Genomic DNA, 17,062 nt, shown 5'->3' on the forward strand with positions numbered 1-17,062 from the left:
AATTGGCTATGGCTGTTCACTTGCTTACATATGTAAGATATGTGGCACTCTAGATCAGTGGTTCTCAAATGGGGGTCCGGGGACCCCCAGGGGTCCGTGGCACTTTGCCAGGGGGTCCGCGAAAAGTTTTCAGGAAAATGAAAAAAATTGTTTTTGTTTTGTTGCAAAAGCTTCATAGTTCAACGAAAATGAGATGGGAAGTAACGAAGTACAAATACTTCGTTACTGTACTTAAGTAGATTTTTCGAGTATCTGTACTTTACTTGAGTAATTAATTTTCTGACGACTTTTTACTTTTACTCGTTACATTTTAACACAAGTATCTGTACTTTTACTTGTGTACATTTTCAAAACAGGTTCCTGAGGTTCGTTACTTTTGTTTAACTGCATGAGAAACTAATTTAAAAACGAGTAGAAACGGGAGAACATAGATAAAAGCTCATTCCAGCTCCGCCAATAGTATGACTTGGCACTCCTCCGGTGCCGTAGATGTCTGCTTGTGATTGGCTCTCTCAGCCTCTCTGTCAGTATTATGAAACCTCATTGGCTCGATGATCTCTTAAGGGGCGTGGACAAAGAAGCAAGAGGAAAAGAAACACGGATGTTCGGGAGACTGACACACGCTGCCTGCGGCATGCCAAACAAACAGACAACGAAAAAAGACGGGAGATAAAATAGAGAGAGATACGATACGTTGAGAAATAGGTAGCGTCTGCGACTTCAATAACATGAGCGACGCCGAAGAAAGTGACGCTGACACAGAGGTTGGAGTTGTAGAGTCCGAGACCGACGAGCAGCAACAAGCCATTACCCACCCATGGCCTTACTTACAGGACATGTTCACACTTGTCGGATCAAAGAAAGATTCGTGGCGAATGAGCTGTCTCTTGTGTAAACCTAAACACCACGAACTGCTGGCCTACAAGAACTCCCCGTCAAATTTGAAGAAACACATAAAGGTAATCATTACTGCATCTTTTCTGCTATGCTTAATGTAATGTTAGCAATGCTATGGGAACATGCGCCATTTCTAATTATAGCATTCGTGTTTTAGCAACATAGTTAGCTAACACACGAATGCTAAGCTGTGTTGTTATATAGCTACATATGTACACATGTATAGTTAGTTAAGAAAGTATGGTATGTTAACTAACGTACTAACGTTACTCTCTCTGTGTGTTTCTCTCTCTCTGCCACTAGAGAAAGCATGTGAATCACCTGGAGAAGTACACAAAGCTCACTACTCAAAAAAGGAAATCTTTGAAGCCAGAGGAAGGCCCTTCATCATCCAAACAGCTTAAACTGTGTGATAGCAAGAAGAAAGTGTCACAGAAAAGTGTTGATGATGCCATCATTAACTTTGTCATTCAAGGTCTGCAGCCTCTCAGTGTTGTGGAACAGCCAGGCTTTAAAGCTCTCGTGCATCACCTACAACCCCAGGTGGCTGTAATGTCTCGTGGTACAGTGAAAAACAAAGTGGAGAAAGCAACACAGGAAATGAAGAATAATCTAAAGGATGCCATGAGTAAGGTTGAGTTCATCGCCACCACCACAGATTGCTGGACAGCACACAGACGGGGTTTCATCGGTGTCACAGCACATTGGATAGAGCCTGTAACACTGGAGAGATGCTCTGCTGCTCTATCATGCAAACAACTTGAAGGCTCACATAGCTTTAATGTGCTTGCTCGTGCCCTGACTGACATACATACAGAGTACAGTATCAGTGAGAAGATTGTACGCACAACCACTGATAATGGGTCCAATTTTATAAAAGCTTTTCGAATCTATGGTGAGGATGAAAACAATAATGCAGCACGGCCATTTCAGGGGGCAGGGCCAAGTCAAACAGGAGGAGAAATCGAAAGCAGTGAAGAAGAAGAGGAAGAGGGGGAAAATGCGTCGGTTGAGTTTGTTGAAGCGGGCACCCTGTTGGATGAAGATGATGGCACGGAATACCAACTGCCAAAGCACCATCGCTGTGCCTGCCACCTTCTAAACCTGGTGTCAACAGTTGATGTGTCAGCAGCAAATGCCAATGCAGTCTATAAGAAGCTCTCTCGTTCAGCGTTTGCAAAGTGCCAGAGTCTCTGGAACAAGAGTGCTAGATCCACCATAGCTGCAGAGATCATACAAAAAAGATGCAAGCTGCAGCTAGTGAGGCCAAATGACACAAGGTGGAATTCTCTCTTCTTCGCTGTGGAGAGGATCATAAGGATCATTAAAGAACAAGGAGAAGCAGCCATTACAGCTGTGTGCAGCGCACTCAAAATTCCCATGTGAGTACCACTGTTATCTTGAAAACTGATTGACTGGATGAGGAAATATTCCTCAATTTATGTCTCTCTACTGACAGATTAAAATGTCCTATTTTGTAATCAGCACTTTTGCACTATGTATGAAAAGTGCTATGCATTATTCACATTACTTTTAATAAAATATAGTACTAGAGTGTGTGTTGACATGCTCATATTCATATAGATTAAATAATATCATCCAGAAATACCCCCCCAACACACACACACACACACACACACACACACACACACACACACACACACACACACACACACACACACACCTACCTACACACCTAGAAAAATTATAAATCCTGGGTTCTTAACAGGAACAATAAAGCAGTTCATTGTATTCATGTTTGTTTCTTTGTTTGTTTGTTGTTTGTTACTTGACAGGCTCACTCCTGCTGAAATTGCATTTCTCGGAGAATATGCAAAGACCATGAGCCCAGTTGCAAAGGCGCTGGATGTCCTTCAGGGAGAGGCCAATGTGCAGATGGGATGGCTTGTACCTACAATAACACTACTCAAGTCCAAGCTCCAGCAACTCCGAATCTCCTCCAAGTACTGTGGGCCATTGGTGGATGCTCTTCAAGCAGGACTTGAAAGGCGTTTCGGAGAGATGCTTGCTGATCCAGAGCTCATTGCTGCGGCCATCCTTGTCCCCAAGTTCAGGACATGCTGGACAAGTGATGATGGCATCCTAAAACGTGGTGAGTGTTGCACCATGCTTTATGCTTTTTCATTTCTTTATGATAATAGGACATTTTGGCATTTGAAGTATCATAACATAATGAGAAATTGTTTCCTGTAATACCAAGTAATGTCACATAATTCACTTGTGACAACATAACTACAATCTTAAAATAACCCTCATGTATGTGTATCAAAAGTAATTTTTAAAAACATTTTGGCATTAAAATTGTGTTAATATAAATAAATATTTTATAGACTCCAAATAAATAAATGTTTTATAGACTCCATGATCTAAATTCTATTTTTATCTAGGTATTACAATGGCGATTTCATGGGGAATATGCTTAAATCCATTGGTTTTGTATTCCATAGGCCTTGACTACACCAAGAGCCATCTGAAGGAGCAACCCACGGTCCAGTCAAGTGACACTTCCCGTTCCCTGTCTTCAGAAGAGGAGGACTTCTTTTCCATCATCAACAAGCAGGGTAACACTCATGAAAACACCAAGCAGCTCGAGTCCTACCTGGCCTCTCCAGCTAATACCATGGATGTCCTCAAATCTTTCCCCGCAGTGTGCCACTTGTCTCTCAAACTCAACACAGCGCTACCTGCCTCAGCTGCCTGTGAGAGGCTTTTTAGCACTGCAGGACTGATTTTTCGCCCAAAACGAGCACGCATTAGTTCAAAGAACTTTGAGAACCAGCTTCTGCTGAAGCTAAACAAAAGATTTTGGTAGTCCTCCTGAGTAGTGTACTGTTCCAGACTGCCAGTCCTGCAGAGCCTAGAGCACACGTCTCACCTGTTCATCACCGCAAGTGCAATGTTTACATGGCTGCTATTTTTTTTATTAAGCTAATCTGGAATATGGTGGTGTACTAACACCAGAGACAGTAAATAAATAATAATAAACCTTGAATTTGTGAATGTGATCAATCTTGTGGACATTCAGTTTCTTATCCATTAGGTATCAGTATTGTATCAGTCTCAAGTATTGTGATACTGCACTTTGTAAGGGACACCTTGTATCCAGCAGTTAAACTTGTCTAACTATTTGCACATTCATATATCATGGAAATATTAATGAGGGAGGACTAGATGTGATTTTAATGGGGGGGGTTTGTGTGGAAAAACCATAGGACACCATTTAAAGAGAGTAGAGTTTTAAGATGTGTAAAACATTTGTAGGGGATCTTTTATCATCAAAATTATATTCTTTAATGTGAGGCTCAGTCATTCAGAAAGATACGGTAAAAATACTTTTACTTTTACTCGTTGGGTACATTTCAGAGCCTGTACTTTTTTACTTTTACTTGAGTAAAATAATTGAATCAGTACTTCTACTTTTACCAGAGTAGTTTTTTACACAAGTAACTGTACTTCTACTCAAGTACAGAATGTCAGTACTTTTCCCATCTCTGTATGCTTTAAATCTAAAATGGTTCATGGATTACTTCTAATCTAACAAACCTATCAATTTAAAAGTCAAGCACGTTACCGTGGAAACAATTAAGCTTAGCCCAAAATCACAAATCAGAATGAGGGGGTCCCCGGTATATTCTCTATCTTGTAAGGGGTCCTTGGCTGAAAAACATTTGAGAACCTCTGCTCTAGATAACACCACTTGTTTTCTTAAACACATCACTATAGGGAAGCATTCAGAAGGAGGTGCTATAGTGAGCAGCACCACCCCATAGTGAGTACGACTATAACCACTCACTAGAGGAGTACGACTGCAACCACTCACTAGAGGAGTACCACTGCAACCACTCGCTAGAGTATGACTGCAACCACTCACTAGAGGAGTACCACTGCAACCACTCACTAGAGGAGTACGACTACAACCACTCACTAGAGGAGTACCACTGCAACCACTCACTAGAGGAGTACGACTACAACCACTCACTAGAAGAGTACCACTGCAACCACTCAGGAGTACGACTGCAACCACTCACTAGAGGAGTACCACTGCAACCACTCAGGAGTACGACTGCAACCACTCACTAGAGGAGTACCACTGCAACCACTCAGGAGTACGACTGCAACCACTCACTAGAGGAGTACCACTGCAACCACTCAGGAGTACGACTGCAACCACTCACTAGAGGAGTACCACTGCAACCACTCAGGAGTACGACTGCAACCACTCACTAGAGGAGTACCACTGCAACCACTCACTAGAGTATGACTGCAACCACTCACTAGAGGAGTTGGACTGTAACCACTCACTAGAGCAGTGGTGCCCAACCAGTCGATCGCGGTCTACTGGTCGACCGCGGACTCACCCCAGGTCGATCACGTCAAAAATCGATATTTAAAAAAAATAATAATAATAAAAAAAATAATAATCAAATAAAATATAATGGAAGTACATGCAGTTGTTTATTTTAATTGTGGATCATAATACAATGCAATTCCAAATGCACTTTTATTTTAAAAGTAGCCACACAGTGAGAAAAAAGAAAGTGAGAAAAAAAAAATCATGTATTGGGGAAAAAAAGTGATGCATCGATTTAAGATGCATCGAGATACATCGATAATCGTAATGGAATTGAATCGTAGCCCTCTGAATCGTAATCGAATCGTGAGGCCAGTGAATATTCACAGCCCTAATGTCAAGTGGTTGTGGGACAACGAGAAAGTGTTGTGAGGTTAGTTACTGCAGGCTGGAAACGATGTGTTTGCGTTTGCGATGTTGAAACTGGACTGGTAGATCTCGGGAGGCTGGCTACTTGAAAAGTAGATCTTCGGTCAAAAAAGGTTGGGCACCCCTGCACTAGAGGATTTGGTCTGTAACCACTCACTAGAGGAGTTGGACTGTAACCACTCACTAGAGGATTTGGACTGTAACCACTCACTAGAGGAACAAACAATTACAACTGTTACACAGGTGCAGTAGTGAAAAAGAGGTGTGGGATCACTCCGAAATCTTTGTGATCACCACACACACATTCGCAGACACACACACACACACACACACACACACACACACACACACACACACACACACACACACACACACCTAGTGATCAGAGTCATGCTGTGTTTTTGTAATAATTTCTAATGAAGCAAAATGCTGCTGTGTTCCATCCACACAGGACTGAATTACATATCTCCATTATGTCTATTTCCCAGCTAAAAGCTATAGGCTAACTCAGCAGCTGGAGAGAGGATTGGAGGAGAGAGAGAGGAAAGATGGAGACAGTTAGAGAGAGACTGAGAGAGGTGGGCTGAGAAGAGAGCGAGCGAGGTGATCTATAATTGAAGGTCCTCATTTTCTATCTGATGTTTGGCAAGAGCAAACAATCGGACAAACAGAGACATCATTGGAGTTTCAGTCTGTTATTCCCAGGACACTTTGCCACTCAACCAAAAAAAAAAGTGTTGCCGCCAATTAAGACCAATTGGCAAGTTATCTATAGTAAAATGTGAAGTTTACCAACACTTTTAGGCTCCAATCGGTATCACATGATGAAATGTGTAACTTCTTTGTGAAAATGGTCTTTTGAAGTAATAATTGGCTCCATTTGCAATAAATGTCAGTTTTGCTATAGATGTACAACACATTCTAACATCTGGGACCTCATTTTTTAAACTCAGCATAGATCCCCCGAGTCTCCCTTTATAAATCTCAATCGACGTGACCAAGCCTCAAGCGTATAAAGCCTCACCCTCTTCAAGTAATTATACAATTATTTGAACATAGAATGTGGGAAGGACTGTTCTATCCATTCAAGTTCTGTCTCTGTATGCACAACATCAGCTCCACTAACTTCTTCCCCATTTCAAGTGGCACTATGTTCATTTTGCATCGTCCCCTATCAAATAAACGACGTTAATAAATACAAATAAAAAACTGGAAATAAACTCAACGGCAATGGAGGTATATTGCCTCATCTGGCTCCCATCCCTGTTAAAAAGAGCAGTTTTAGCAGCCTAGATATTTACACGTTAACTCTCTTTCTGCTACATTGGGTATGGTTTTACTTTAGTAGCAGAGAAAGCCTTTATTTACTAGCTAAGGATGGCAGTTATCCTAACTGTAATGATGCCTAGTATCATTCTCTCAGACTGCTCTCAGTAAGTGACTGAATATGGCGCAGGCTCATTGTGGTTCAGACACTTCACACTGTTCTGTTTGAAGCTGAAGTGCACACATTCTTCCAATCGAGCAAAGCCGGCCTTTAACAGCCAGGATGGGCTCTATGGTCGTTTAGATCCTCCCCCTAGTGTAGATCAATTGAACTGCAACATCCACTGTAACCCCGGGTTAAATTGAGGTACAATCTTGTCTCTAAACTTAACATCAAACAATTATCTCTTATCCCAATTTGCTTAAAACTAGAATCCCCATCTTGTTAAACTCAATCCCCATTATCATTCTGGCCTAATATAATTCTATGTCCTGTCCCTTTAATTCGTCCTGTAAAGCTTGTATGAGATCACAAACAATTTCCTCACACCTGGGGAACAACCAAACTTGTTCAGCATGGCGCCGTGTGATTGGTTAATATAGAGAGACTACTCGTCTCTCTGATTTACTATTGGATGGTGGGGGAAGAAGGCGGGACTAGAACGGCCGAGCAGTCAGTCTGCTGGGGGTCTGAGTGAGGAGCGGACGCCTCGTCCTGCGCTCCTGTAAATTCTGAGTTGCTGTTTATTTTCAAGACAAACGTTATCACTACCCGTGAGAGTCGTGTGTTGGCCGGTGGTGGAGCGAGGAGTTTGTGGGACCAACCGTCTACCAGCCGTGAGTAGCTAGCTGGCCAACTAATAGCAGCTAACTGCAGGCCCGGCTCCAGACCCAAGTTACAGAGGGGGCCTGCCACTAGCTTGGGGGGGCCAAGCTACCCAAGGGGGGTCCGGGGGATTCTCCCCCGGAAGAAGATTTTGTACATTTTAAAGTAAAATTCGTCAACCTGGTGCATTTGAGAGCAAAATGAAGAGGCTAAATCTGTGAAGAACTACACACATCTCTAATGTGTTGTGACTTTACAAATAATTAGGCCTAAACAATTAATATTAAGTGTATTTACACATTGTGCACAAATTGCATTCATTGTGACAAATTTACAATAGTTAATATCCAGCCAGAATCATTGCAAATGGATGTTCAAAGTAACAGTTAGCAATAGCATTCAGTTAATCAATGCCTAATGACAGCCAGATTCCATGTTAAACTTTAAAAGAGAAAAACGGAAAAACGTTTAGCAAAAAAAAAAAAAAAAAAATTTTTTTTTTTTTTTTTTTTTTTTTTTTGGAATGGGGGGGCCAGTTTGTTGAATGGGGGGGCCCGGCCCGGTCAGGCCCGCCCCTAGCGCCGGGCCTGGCTAACTGTAGCCAGCTAATAGCAGCTGGCCGTAGCCACAAATTGGCTAACCGTTAGAGACTGACCGTTACTTTAGCTGTGTAGCCAAACATAGCTTTGTCAGTGGCTAACAGTCACTTTCAGGGTGATAGCTAACTGTGATAGCCGCGGTTGTTCCCTTTGATCACCGTCACGGCCCTTCCTTTGATCTCCGCCGAGGCGCAGCACCAGACAGCGCACAGTGCTCGTTGAGGCTTCCCATGGTTGCACCTCTGGCTAAGCTGGAACCAGATAGCGCCCTGTGCTTCCTGGGCATCACACGGTGGCACCTCTGGCCACGAGGGAGCTCCACAACCCTCCATTGAGGGAGACAGCCATCTCTTTTCCCCCCGTCCTTACTTTCCTCTGGAAGTGGAGGTTGAAGAGGGAAGAGGATTGCTTTTGAAGAGGATTCCCTGTTTATGAAGAGGAGTCTGGTAAGAGGAGATTTCTGTGCTGTTGAACTGTGGTGAGCAGTCCAGTGCGGAATACTCTTGAGCTCTCAACTCTATCAGGCCTGCAACGGGGGTTTATTTTATTTATTGCCGGCTTTATTTGTGTGTGGTACCACTGTTGTGCTGTTATTTTTCCATTCGGGTAATATTACTGTATTTTTCATAGACTGTATAAACCATTATGAACTAAGCCATAAGTCTGTTTTTACAGAGAGGTATTTCATTTGGGTTTTCTATTCCCACCTGTGCCTACACTTCCTCTACAGGGTTTAGGAGGTATTTACCAGTGCTATTACCTGTCATTGTGATTTTCCTTCCCTTTTAAGGTAAAAGGCTAGTAGCCTATATTTCATTTACAGTGTTTACCCAAATGCCTGAAGAATAACAGTGTTGTTACTGTGCCTTGCAACCTTTTTATTTTCCATTGGAGAGAATACATATTGTCATTCTTTTTGTATATCACAAACTATCTTTGTCGGCGTAATTAATAAATAGAATAAATACGTGTATATTAAAAGGGGTTAAAAATACAAGGTTAAAAGCTTAAAAACAGTGGGTCATTTCATAATTTAAGCAGTAAATTAATTATTTAAAAACCATACCACAACACTTATATAGGGGTTGGTCATATAGAAGGACCCAGGGTGCTTACTCTCATTCAATACCACGGGAAAAGCGCTACACACGCCTTTTAAAAGGAACTAGAAATGCGTGTGCTTTCGCCCGTTCATTTCTATGGAGACTGTGGAGACGATGTGCCATGGGTGCACTTTTTGGGGGGGGATGTCACCAAACTCACGCCAACGCATGACACGCTCAACCGGAGTTTCTCGGGATCGGGCCGGTGTCTTGTCACCCTGTCTATGTGGGTGTGAAGGCGTAACATAACGTAAAATATCACTCTGGCACCCCCCCCCCCCCCTCCCTCCCCCCCAAATCACATCTCTTTCTAAGTGGCAGCAGTGTAGAAGTGATTCACTCAACAAATAACCATAACAGCACAAATAATTGACAAAAATCTCTAAATATAAATATAAATATAAATATACAGTATTTACCCGAATGAGAAAAGGAGCAAATTTGTTGGATAATGACATCACAACATTCTAATCCTAATTAGGGGTGGGACAAAATATCGATACTCACGGTATCGCGATATTTCCACTTGCGATACGTTATCGATACACTGGCACCAAGTATCGATATGTTATTACAATATGCAGGATTTTTAAACTGATTCCCCACAGCCATTTTGATCAACAGAGTCCTAGGGTTGTCAAAAATATTGATACTTAGGTACTTACTCGATAGGCTACTAAACATTTTTAAACGGATACAATACTCATTTTCTACAGTATCAAGTTTATCGATACCAGCAGCGCTCCCTCTGCCTCCTCCACACACAGACACACACAGCACCGCAGCTGTTAGCTACATTAGCTAATCCCACTACTGCTGCTGTAACCACTTCACCAACACCGGGCTCAAAATGCCAGTGTGAGTGACCAAATGTTTCACTTGTTAACCAGTCGCAGTTCTTTCCAGTAACATATTGGCTTTGAAATCTGTTGATACATGGACCCTGCTTGTAGATTGTAGCTAAATTTAACGTTAAAAGCATTGCCGGTGGAGGTACCCGGATGTAGCAGACAAAGAGTATTGAAGGCATCAAGGCAAGAGACAAAGCCTGTTTTGTTGTTTTTTTACAACAGCGCTCCCGCCTTGATGTTGCAGTGGAACGACTGAGGGGAACAATCCAGTCGTCAGTTCTTATCGATTTAAGTTAGTTGGTGGAGAATTGTCGAAGTTGCGATTTATAACTGAATCCTGGACAGGCAGAGTTGGTGTTTGGGCTGTCTTGGGCTACACTCTGAGCATACTTGGGGCAGCAGCTCAGCTTGAGGGAGGCTTTGGAGGGAATTGTAGCCTACATGAAACATGAAAGCTGGAACATCCCCACCCCCCACTAACTACTAACTAACTAACTACTTTTCCTCCGTGGTATCGAAAATGGTATGAGTGAGTGAGTGAACTCTGAGTGAGTTCATGTCAATTCTGCTAAGAAATACATAATACCTGCTTCTTGCCTTTTAGGGGTATTTTTTTCTCTTCACTTACACTGATATCGTGATGTATCGTAGGTTCAATTTCTTCCAATATATCGATTATCGCAGAATCGCTGTATCGTGACAATATCGTTATCGAGGGCCAAGTATCGTGACCGTATCGTGAGTTACTCCACGATTCCCACCCCTAATCCTAATGTTAATTTACAGTAAAATAGTGTATTCCTCTGGCTTGAAATGGCCGATGGCCAAAATTTGGTGGCGACCGTTGGTTGCTGCCTTGGGCCATGTGGGCCTGTACAAAATGTGTCCCCTCTACCTTTGAAATCACTGCTACGTCCATGGGAGCAGCGGTGCGCCTTGCAACTCCGGACAGACAGACAGACAGACACACACACACACACACACACACACACACACACACACACAGACACACACACGCGCACACACACACACACACACACACACACACACACACACACACACACACACACACAGACACACACACACACACACACACAGACACGCCTCCGATTATCGTAACTTGCAGGTGTCAGAAAGCACCAGTTGGAGCACATGTAAAGATGTCAGCTAAAAACAGGGTGTAAATGATGTATTTTAAAGTCACCTTGGCATCTCAGGGCTTGTGGAGACTTGGATTATGCCAGGTGAGCAGTTTCTTTTTCTTCTGTTGTTTGTTTTCGCTCGTGACCCTGTTGACACTCAGCAGACGGAGCATCTTTCATTGCACACAATGTAACACGAGCGGTGGAGCGTCTTCCAGTGCTTTTCAAAATAAGCATCCTTTAAAGGAAATTTAAAGAAATTATGATATACATTTATACTTGTAATTATCAATATGGATATTGATGTTATAAGAAGGGGGTAGGAGTATATAAGTCTTTACTTCTTCCTACTCCTTTTTGAACATGTTGAGGTTGATCAATGATTGCATTTTCTTTTTAATTGTTATTTTTATTTTATTTTTGTTGCTTAATTTTTATATCATGGCTTTCATTGATATGTTTTTATTTTTTTTGTTTTATCTGCAAGTTCAAAATAAAGATTATCAAATCAAATCAAATCAAAGGCTGATGCCTAATGGCTGTAATGGAGCAGGGCCCTATAACTGTCCTGATGAAACATCTGCTGATGAATGTCAAGTCCAGCAGGAGCTCAGTGTTGTTGCTGCTTGACCATTGACATTATTGATCATGCTCTTCTGCTTGGTTGATTTAGAAACTGAGTTGTTCTGGAATTGAACTGGACTGCTTCCCATCTCCTCTGTCCAATAAGAACATTTTTCAGTCTTTATTGGTGGATAGGCTTCATTTATTACGTGTGGTCTAGCACAGGGCTCAATTCTTGGACCATTCTCCGTATATTTGTTACCCCCTGGCCAGATTAGTTTGCTTAACATCTATTTTCACTGCTATTCTGACATAATACCCGCTGTATTAACCCACACAACCTTGGTCTGCGTTTTAACCTTGATTCATTCAGGGTTTTCCCAAGCATACAAGCTCTTGTTTAGCATTGCCCTGTTTCACATTCATACAGTCATAGAGCCTACATTCAGACCTAGCTGCTTTTAAATACAACCACAGTCTTCTACTGTTGACCTGAGCCATAATCACTCCATATATTGAGTCTGTATCAAATACATTTCCTTTGATTTATACCGAACCTGAAGAAAAAGCACAGACTATTGTGTGGTGAAAAGTTGTCACTGGCAGAGTGCAGTACCAGTACCATCCACAGCTTCTGCAGTCCTCCACTTCCGTCCTGTCCTGATCTCCATACCAGCCTGAGAGACTTTTGGGTTGCAGGCCTTTCGCTATCGCAGCACCTCAGGCTGGTGATTTAGCTTGTTGTTCTGCCCGTACAGGGCGAGGCTGCTCATGCTCCGAGGAAGTCCCAGCCACTTCTGTAGGAACCTTACCCTTCTCTCAAAGCCCTCGACTGTGGAGATCAGGACCTCATAGACCAAGAGGGGCCAGATCATCTGTGGGAGGATGCCATGTTGGTATATCCAGGTCTTAAACATGTGAGTAGGCCTGAGCTAACCAGGCTTTCAGTTCTTGGTTGGTCGCTCTGATGGATGTGGTGCCTGTCAAGCTGCAGTGAAATATCTTCTCCAGGTTCTTCACTGGTTTCTCTGTGATGTATGGTATCTGGCTGCTGCCAAGCGCGAAGTGGAACTTGTTGATGGCCTTTCATTTCTTCAGCGCCAGGGATCTGGACTTCACCAGCTTGAAGCTCATACAAGCCCATGTGATCAGCTCCTCAAGGTACTTCATGATCCACCTGCTCCCTGGGACAGATGTTGTCACAGTCAGGTCTCTAATGGGTGAGGGGGCCCTCTGCACTCTGGTACATCCAATAATAATTCCCATAGGTGTTCATAGGTCCAGCCACAGCACAACCAGGTCACCCTTGTTCTCCCAGGGTTCCCTGATCAGCTGTGTGTGACCATGCTTGGGTGCTCCAGACACCCCGGTACCTTCGGGGATCCCTCCTTTCTGGACCAAGGTATCAATGTAAGAGTTCCTCAGGAGGTACTGAGCAGATCAATGTTGTTCAACTCTTCCTCTTTTGGAATCCCTGTTACGGTAAATGTTGAAAAATGGTACATTTGTACATTTCCTGGGAAATCTGTGCATTTCCTAGCTGCCTGGGAAATGTATGGACGCCTTAGATCTTCTAGTTTCATGTGATACCGGTATCTTCACTCTAGCTTTAAAAATGAGCCCACAACAGCCTCTGAACAACAGTCATGTCGGCCTCAGATGTATGGGGCCTTTGGTAACTTGGTGCCAAAGGCAATTGTGCCCTGGACACGGTCCAGCCAAATGTGTCTTTTTTTCTTCTTTCATTTTTAGATTGACACTGTGATGACTGGAAATGTATTCAGGTAAATGCAAATGGCACCGATTGATTGATTGATTGATTGATTGATTGATTGATTGATATAATTTGAGATGGGCGACCCTATGAAGAGTTGCTAAAAGAATGTAATCAGTGTTACAGTGAATGAAGAGTTTTAGCATCAGATGGTTGAAATGCTGTTTGAGAGGCCTCTCCGCCAAAACCCAGAAAAATAGCATGTGGGAAATAGCGAGATGTACCGGTAATTGGTTGCGCTGATTTACCAGGCACTTTGCGTTGGATTTTAACTTGTTTCACCTTTTCACCGTCAATGGGCCTTCACTATTATTGCTCACAGCATGGAGTTTATGTATCCAATTATTTTGGAGAGAGAGAAGTGCCTCCTTTGGTTGAGAGATGGGGGTGATGACTGATGTAATCGGCCTGTTCACATTTGATGGGTCAATCAGCCGTTGTGTTCAAATGAGGGTTTAGCTGGGTTTGATTCATCTCTCTAAAAAAAAAAAAAAGATTCAGATGCCACCAAAATATTTTCAAGGATTGCCTCCAAGACAGCATATAATATAATATACTGGAGTAAGACAGCATATAATATACTGGAGTAAGTGCCAAAATGATCCAAGACAGCATATAATATACTGGAGTAAGTGCCAAAATGATCCAAGACAGCATATAATATACTGGAGTAAGTGCCAAAATGATCCAAGACAGCATATAACTTACTGGAGTAAGTCAAGTGCCAAAATGATCCAAGACAGCATATAATATACTGGAGTAAGTCAAGTGCCAAAATGATCCAAGACAGCATATAATATACTGGAGTAAGTCAAGTGCCAAAATGATCCAAGACAGCATATAATATAATATACTGGAGTAAGTGCCAAAATGATCCAAGACAGCATATAATATACTGGAGTAAGTGCCAAAATGATCCAAGACAGCATAATATACTGGAGTAAGTGCCAAAATGAGGACACAGAAAAATGCTATTAGGGCTGTGAATCTTCACTGGCCTCGCGATTCGATTCGATTACGATTCAGAGGGCTACGATTAGATTCGATTACGATTATCGATGCATCTCGATGCATCTTCAATCGATGCATCACTTTTTTCCCCAATACATGATTTATTTTTTCTCACTTTCTTTTTTCTCACTGTGTGGCTACTTTTAAAATAAAAGTGCATTTGGAATTGCATTGTATTATGATCCAAATAAACAACTGCACGTAGGCCTACTTCCATTATATTTTTCGGTTTTACATTTTTTTATTTATTTTTTGACATTTGTGAATCGATGCAGAATCGTGGACGTCCGCATCGCGATGCATCTTATAATCGATTATTTTTGACACCCCTAATAGTTATGCGCAAACACATTATGCATTTACAGTATAGGCTACTTGTGCAGAACTTCCAATGGCTGCATTCATTCCCTAACCACTAACCCTAATCTGAACCCACAGCATTGGGAAACAGGAAGTGTTAAACTATTATAGATCCAGACAGCAGTTCCCTTACCTGCTCTGATGTTCTTGTGTGTCACACTGTTTCCCACCAACTACAGCCAACTGTGCAAATCGACTGACACCACTTATGAAGTTCCTTAGGGTGCAATACTATTTTCTGTCTTGAAGATCAGTTGGTCTTGGCTCATCAAATCCAGACTCATGGAGAAAGTGGAGACTTTCCTGCAAAGTGGTTGCCTCTGCTCTGAAGCTTTGGTGAATCTAGGAAGACTAGGTTTCCGTGCATGATGAAGCAGGCCACTTTATAAGGTAGCAGCCGATTAAAAGCATGATGTGTTGTTGTCTGGTGGTATCTTAACTTGTTATGTTTGTTGTAACCCCTCATCGAACTGGATTTGAAAGGGTTTCATGAGACCAAGACTGGTATAGACCTTTCTCAACCAGAAGACCACATAACCCTTCAAAAGAAGATACAACATGTAAGATGTCAAAATTTGAGTTCTGAAGTGTTTCCACACGACAACAGCAACATTTGGCTCAATCTGGTTCATGTTCTTGAAAATGACTTTTGGGGCTGTACTTTTTCTAGCTGAATTCAGTTTAATCTGTACTTTTTTACAGAAACTGTAGATATTTTTGATTGATTGATTTTTATTTTGGATACAGAATAACAAATCCAAGGGATGACATGAAAAAGTGTAAACACTTATTTCCATCATGGTCCCTTAAAATATTATAATATAACTATAAATATTATATATTTTTGATTGATAAAACAAAATTAAAATCGATTTGATTGCTTCCATTTCTGAATAAATAATGATAATTAACTGCTATTTTCATGTAGCCTATTTATGCACTGTATTGCAATGTTATGTACTCCTGAAATATGGTGGCATTGGTACACCCCAATAAGTCATTAATGCACTCAGCAATATAGGTGGCATTTCTAGGTAAGAAGTTGTAATTAGGCTGTCTGAAACCAGTTTGATACATACGTTCACTGAATTTGCAACCTTTCTAGGTACCTGGTTATGGATAATTTTCGAGGAACCATTCCATGGTACCTTTGTTTGATTAGGATATCCCATGATACCTTGCGCCCCTAATGGCGACGCCCACAAAGCCGACCGCATCAGAATGAAGTGAAACAACGTTGGCTAAATAACAAACATCTGTCACTTTCTTTTTGTTTTTATTCTAGAATAGTCAATAACGTCAACCTTTACTTAATTTCAGTGCAGTCAGATGTTTGTACAGTGTCAGGAAAGTCACTTTTGAACAATAGTAGGACGCATCTTACCTGACTCTGTTGTGGACAGCGGCCGGCTAGTTAGGTTGCTAGCTAACGTTAGAAAACTCGCTCCGCGTGCCCCAAAGCAGGACTTACACTGTACAGCCAGGAGGATAGCAGCATGGCAGACCTTCAAGTGTAAGTGGAGTTTGTTTTAACCGTTCTTTATTAAATGACAAGTTGTCATTGCTTAAGTAACGTTACAAATTTGTTGGTGAAATGCAACGTTTTCGTTAGCTTGGTTTCACGCTTTTAATTTGAAGGCCGAAACGGGAAATGGTTTGAGTAGATTGAATTGACACTGGTCTGTCAATTCTATCATTTCACACGTACCATTTCCCTTCTTCGCCTTCAAATTAAATTAAGTGTAACAATGAAACGTTTGCCTGTGAAGCCTCGACCTGTTTGGATTATAATAACGTTAGAGAAAACACGATAAAAAAAAAAAAAAAAAAACATGATAAAAAAAACAAAAAAAAACGATTTCAGACGGACAAGCCCGATTTCAGACGGACAAGCCCGTCTTTATTGTCACACGATTACACATCAACAC

The 17,062-nt window shown here is 41.8% G+C and overlaps 1 protein-coding gene across 1 annotated transcript; it reads left to right on the forward strand.

Moving 5' to 3' along the window:
- Nucleotides 1-626: 626 nt before the first annotated feature.
- On the forward strand, nt 627-3,807 carry LOC310792126 (zinc finger BED domain-containing protein 4-like). The gene is made up of 4 exons (XM_083653839.1): nt 627-959; nt 1,201-2,279; nt 2,694-3,010; nt 3,366-3,807. The coding sequence occupies exons 1-4, from the start codon at nt 729-731 to the stop codon at nt 3,728-3,730; spliced, it is 1,992 nt and encodes a 663-aa protein (XP_083509965.1). The 5' UTR covers nt 627-728; the 3' UTR covers nt 3,731-3,807.
- The last annotated feature ends 13,255 nt before the right edge of the window (nt 3,808-17,062 follow it).

Source organism: Poromitra crassiceps (genome assembly GCF_964638095.1).
Source record: "Poromitra crassiceps genome assembly, chromosome: 17".
NCBI lineage: Eukaryota > Metazoa > Chordata > Actinopteri > Beryciformes > Melamphaidae > Poromitra > Poromitra crassiceps.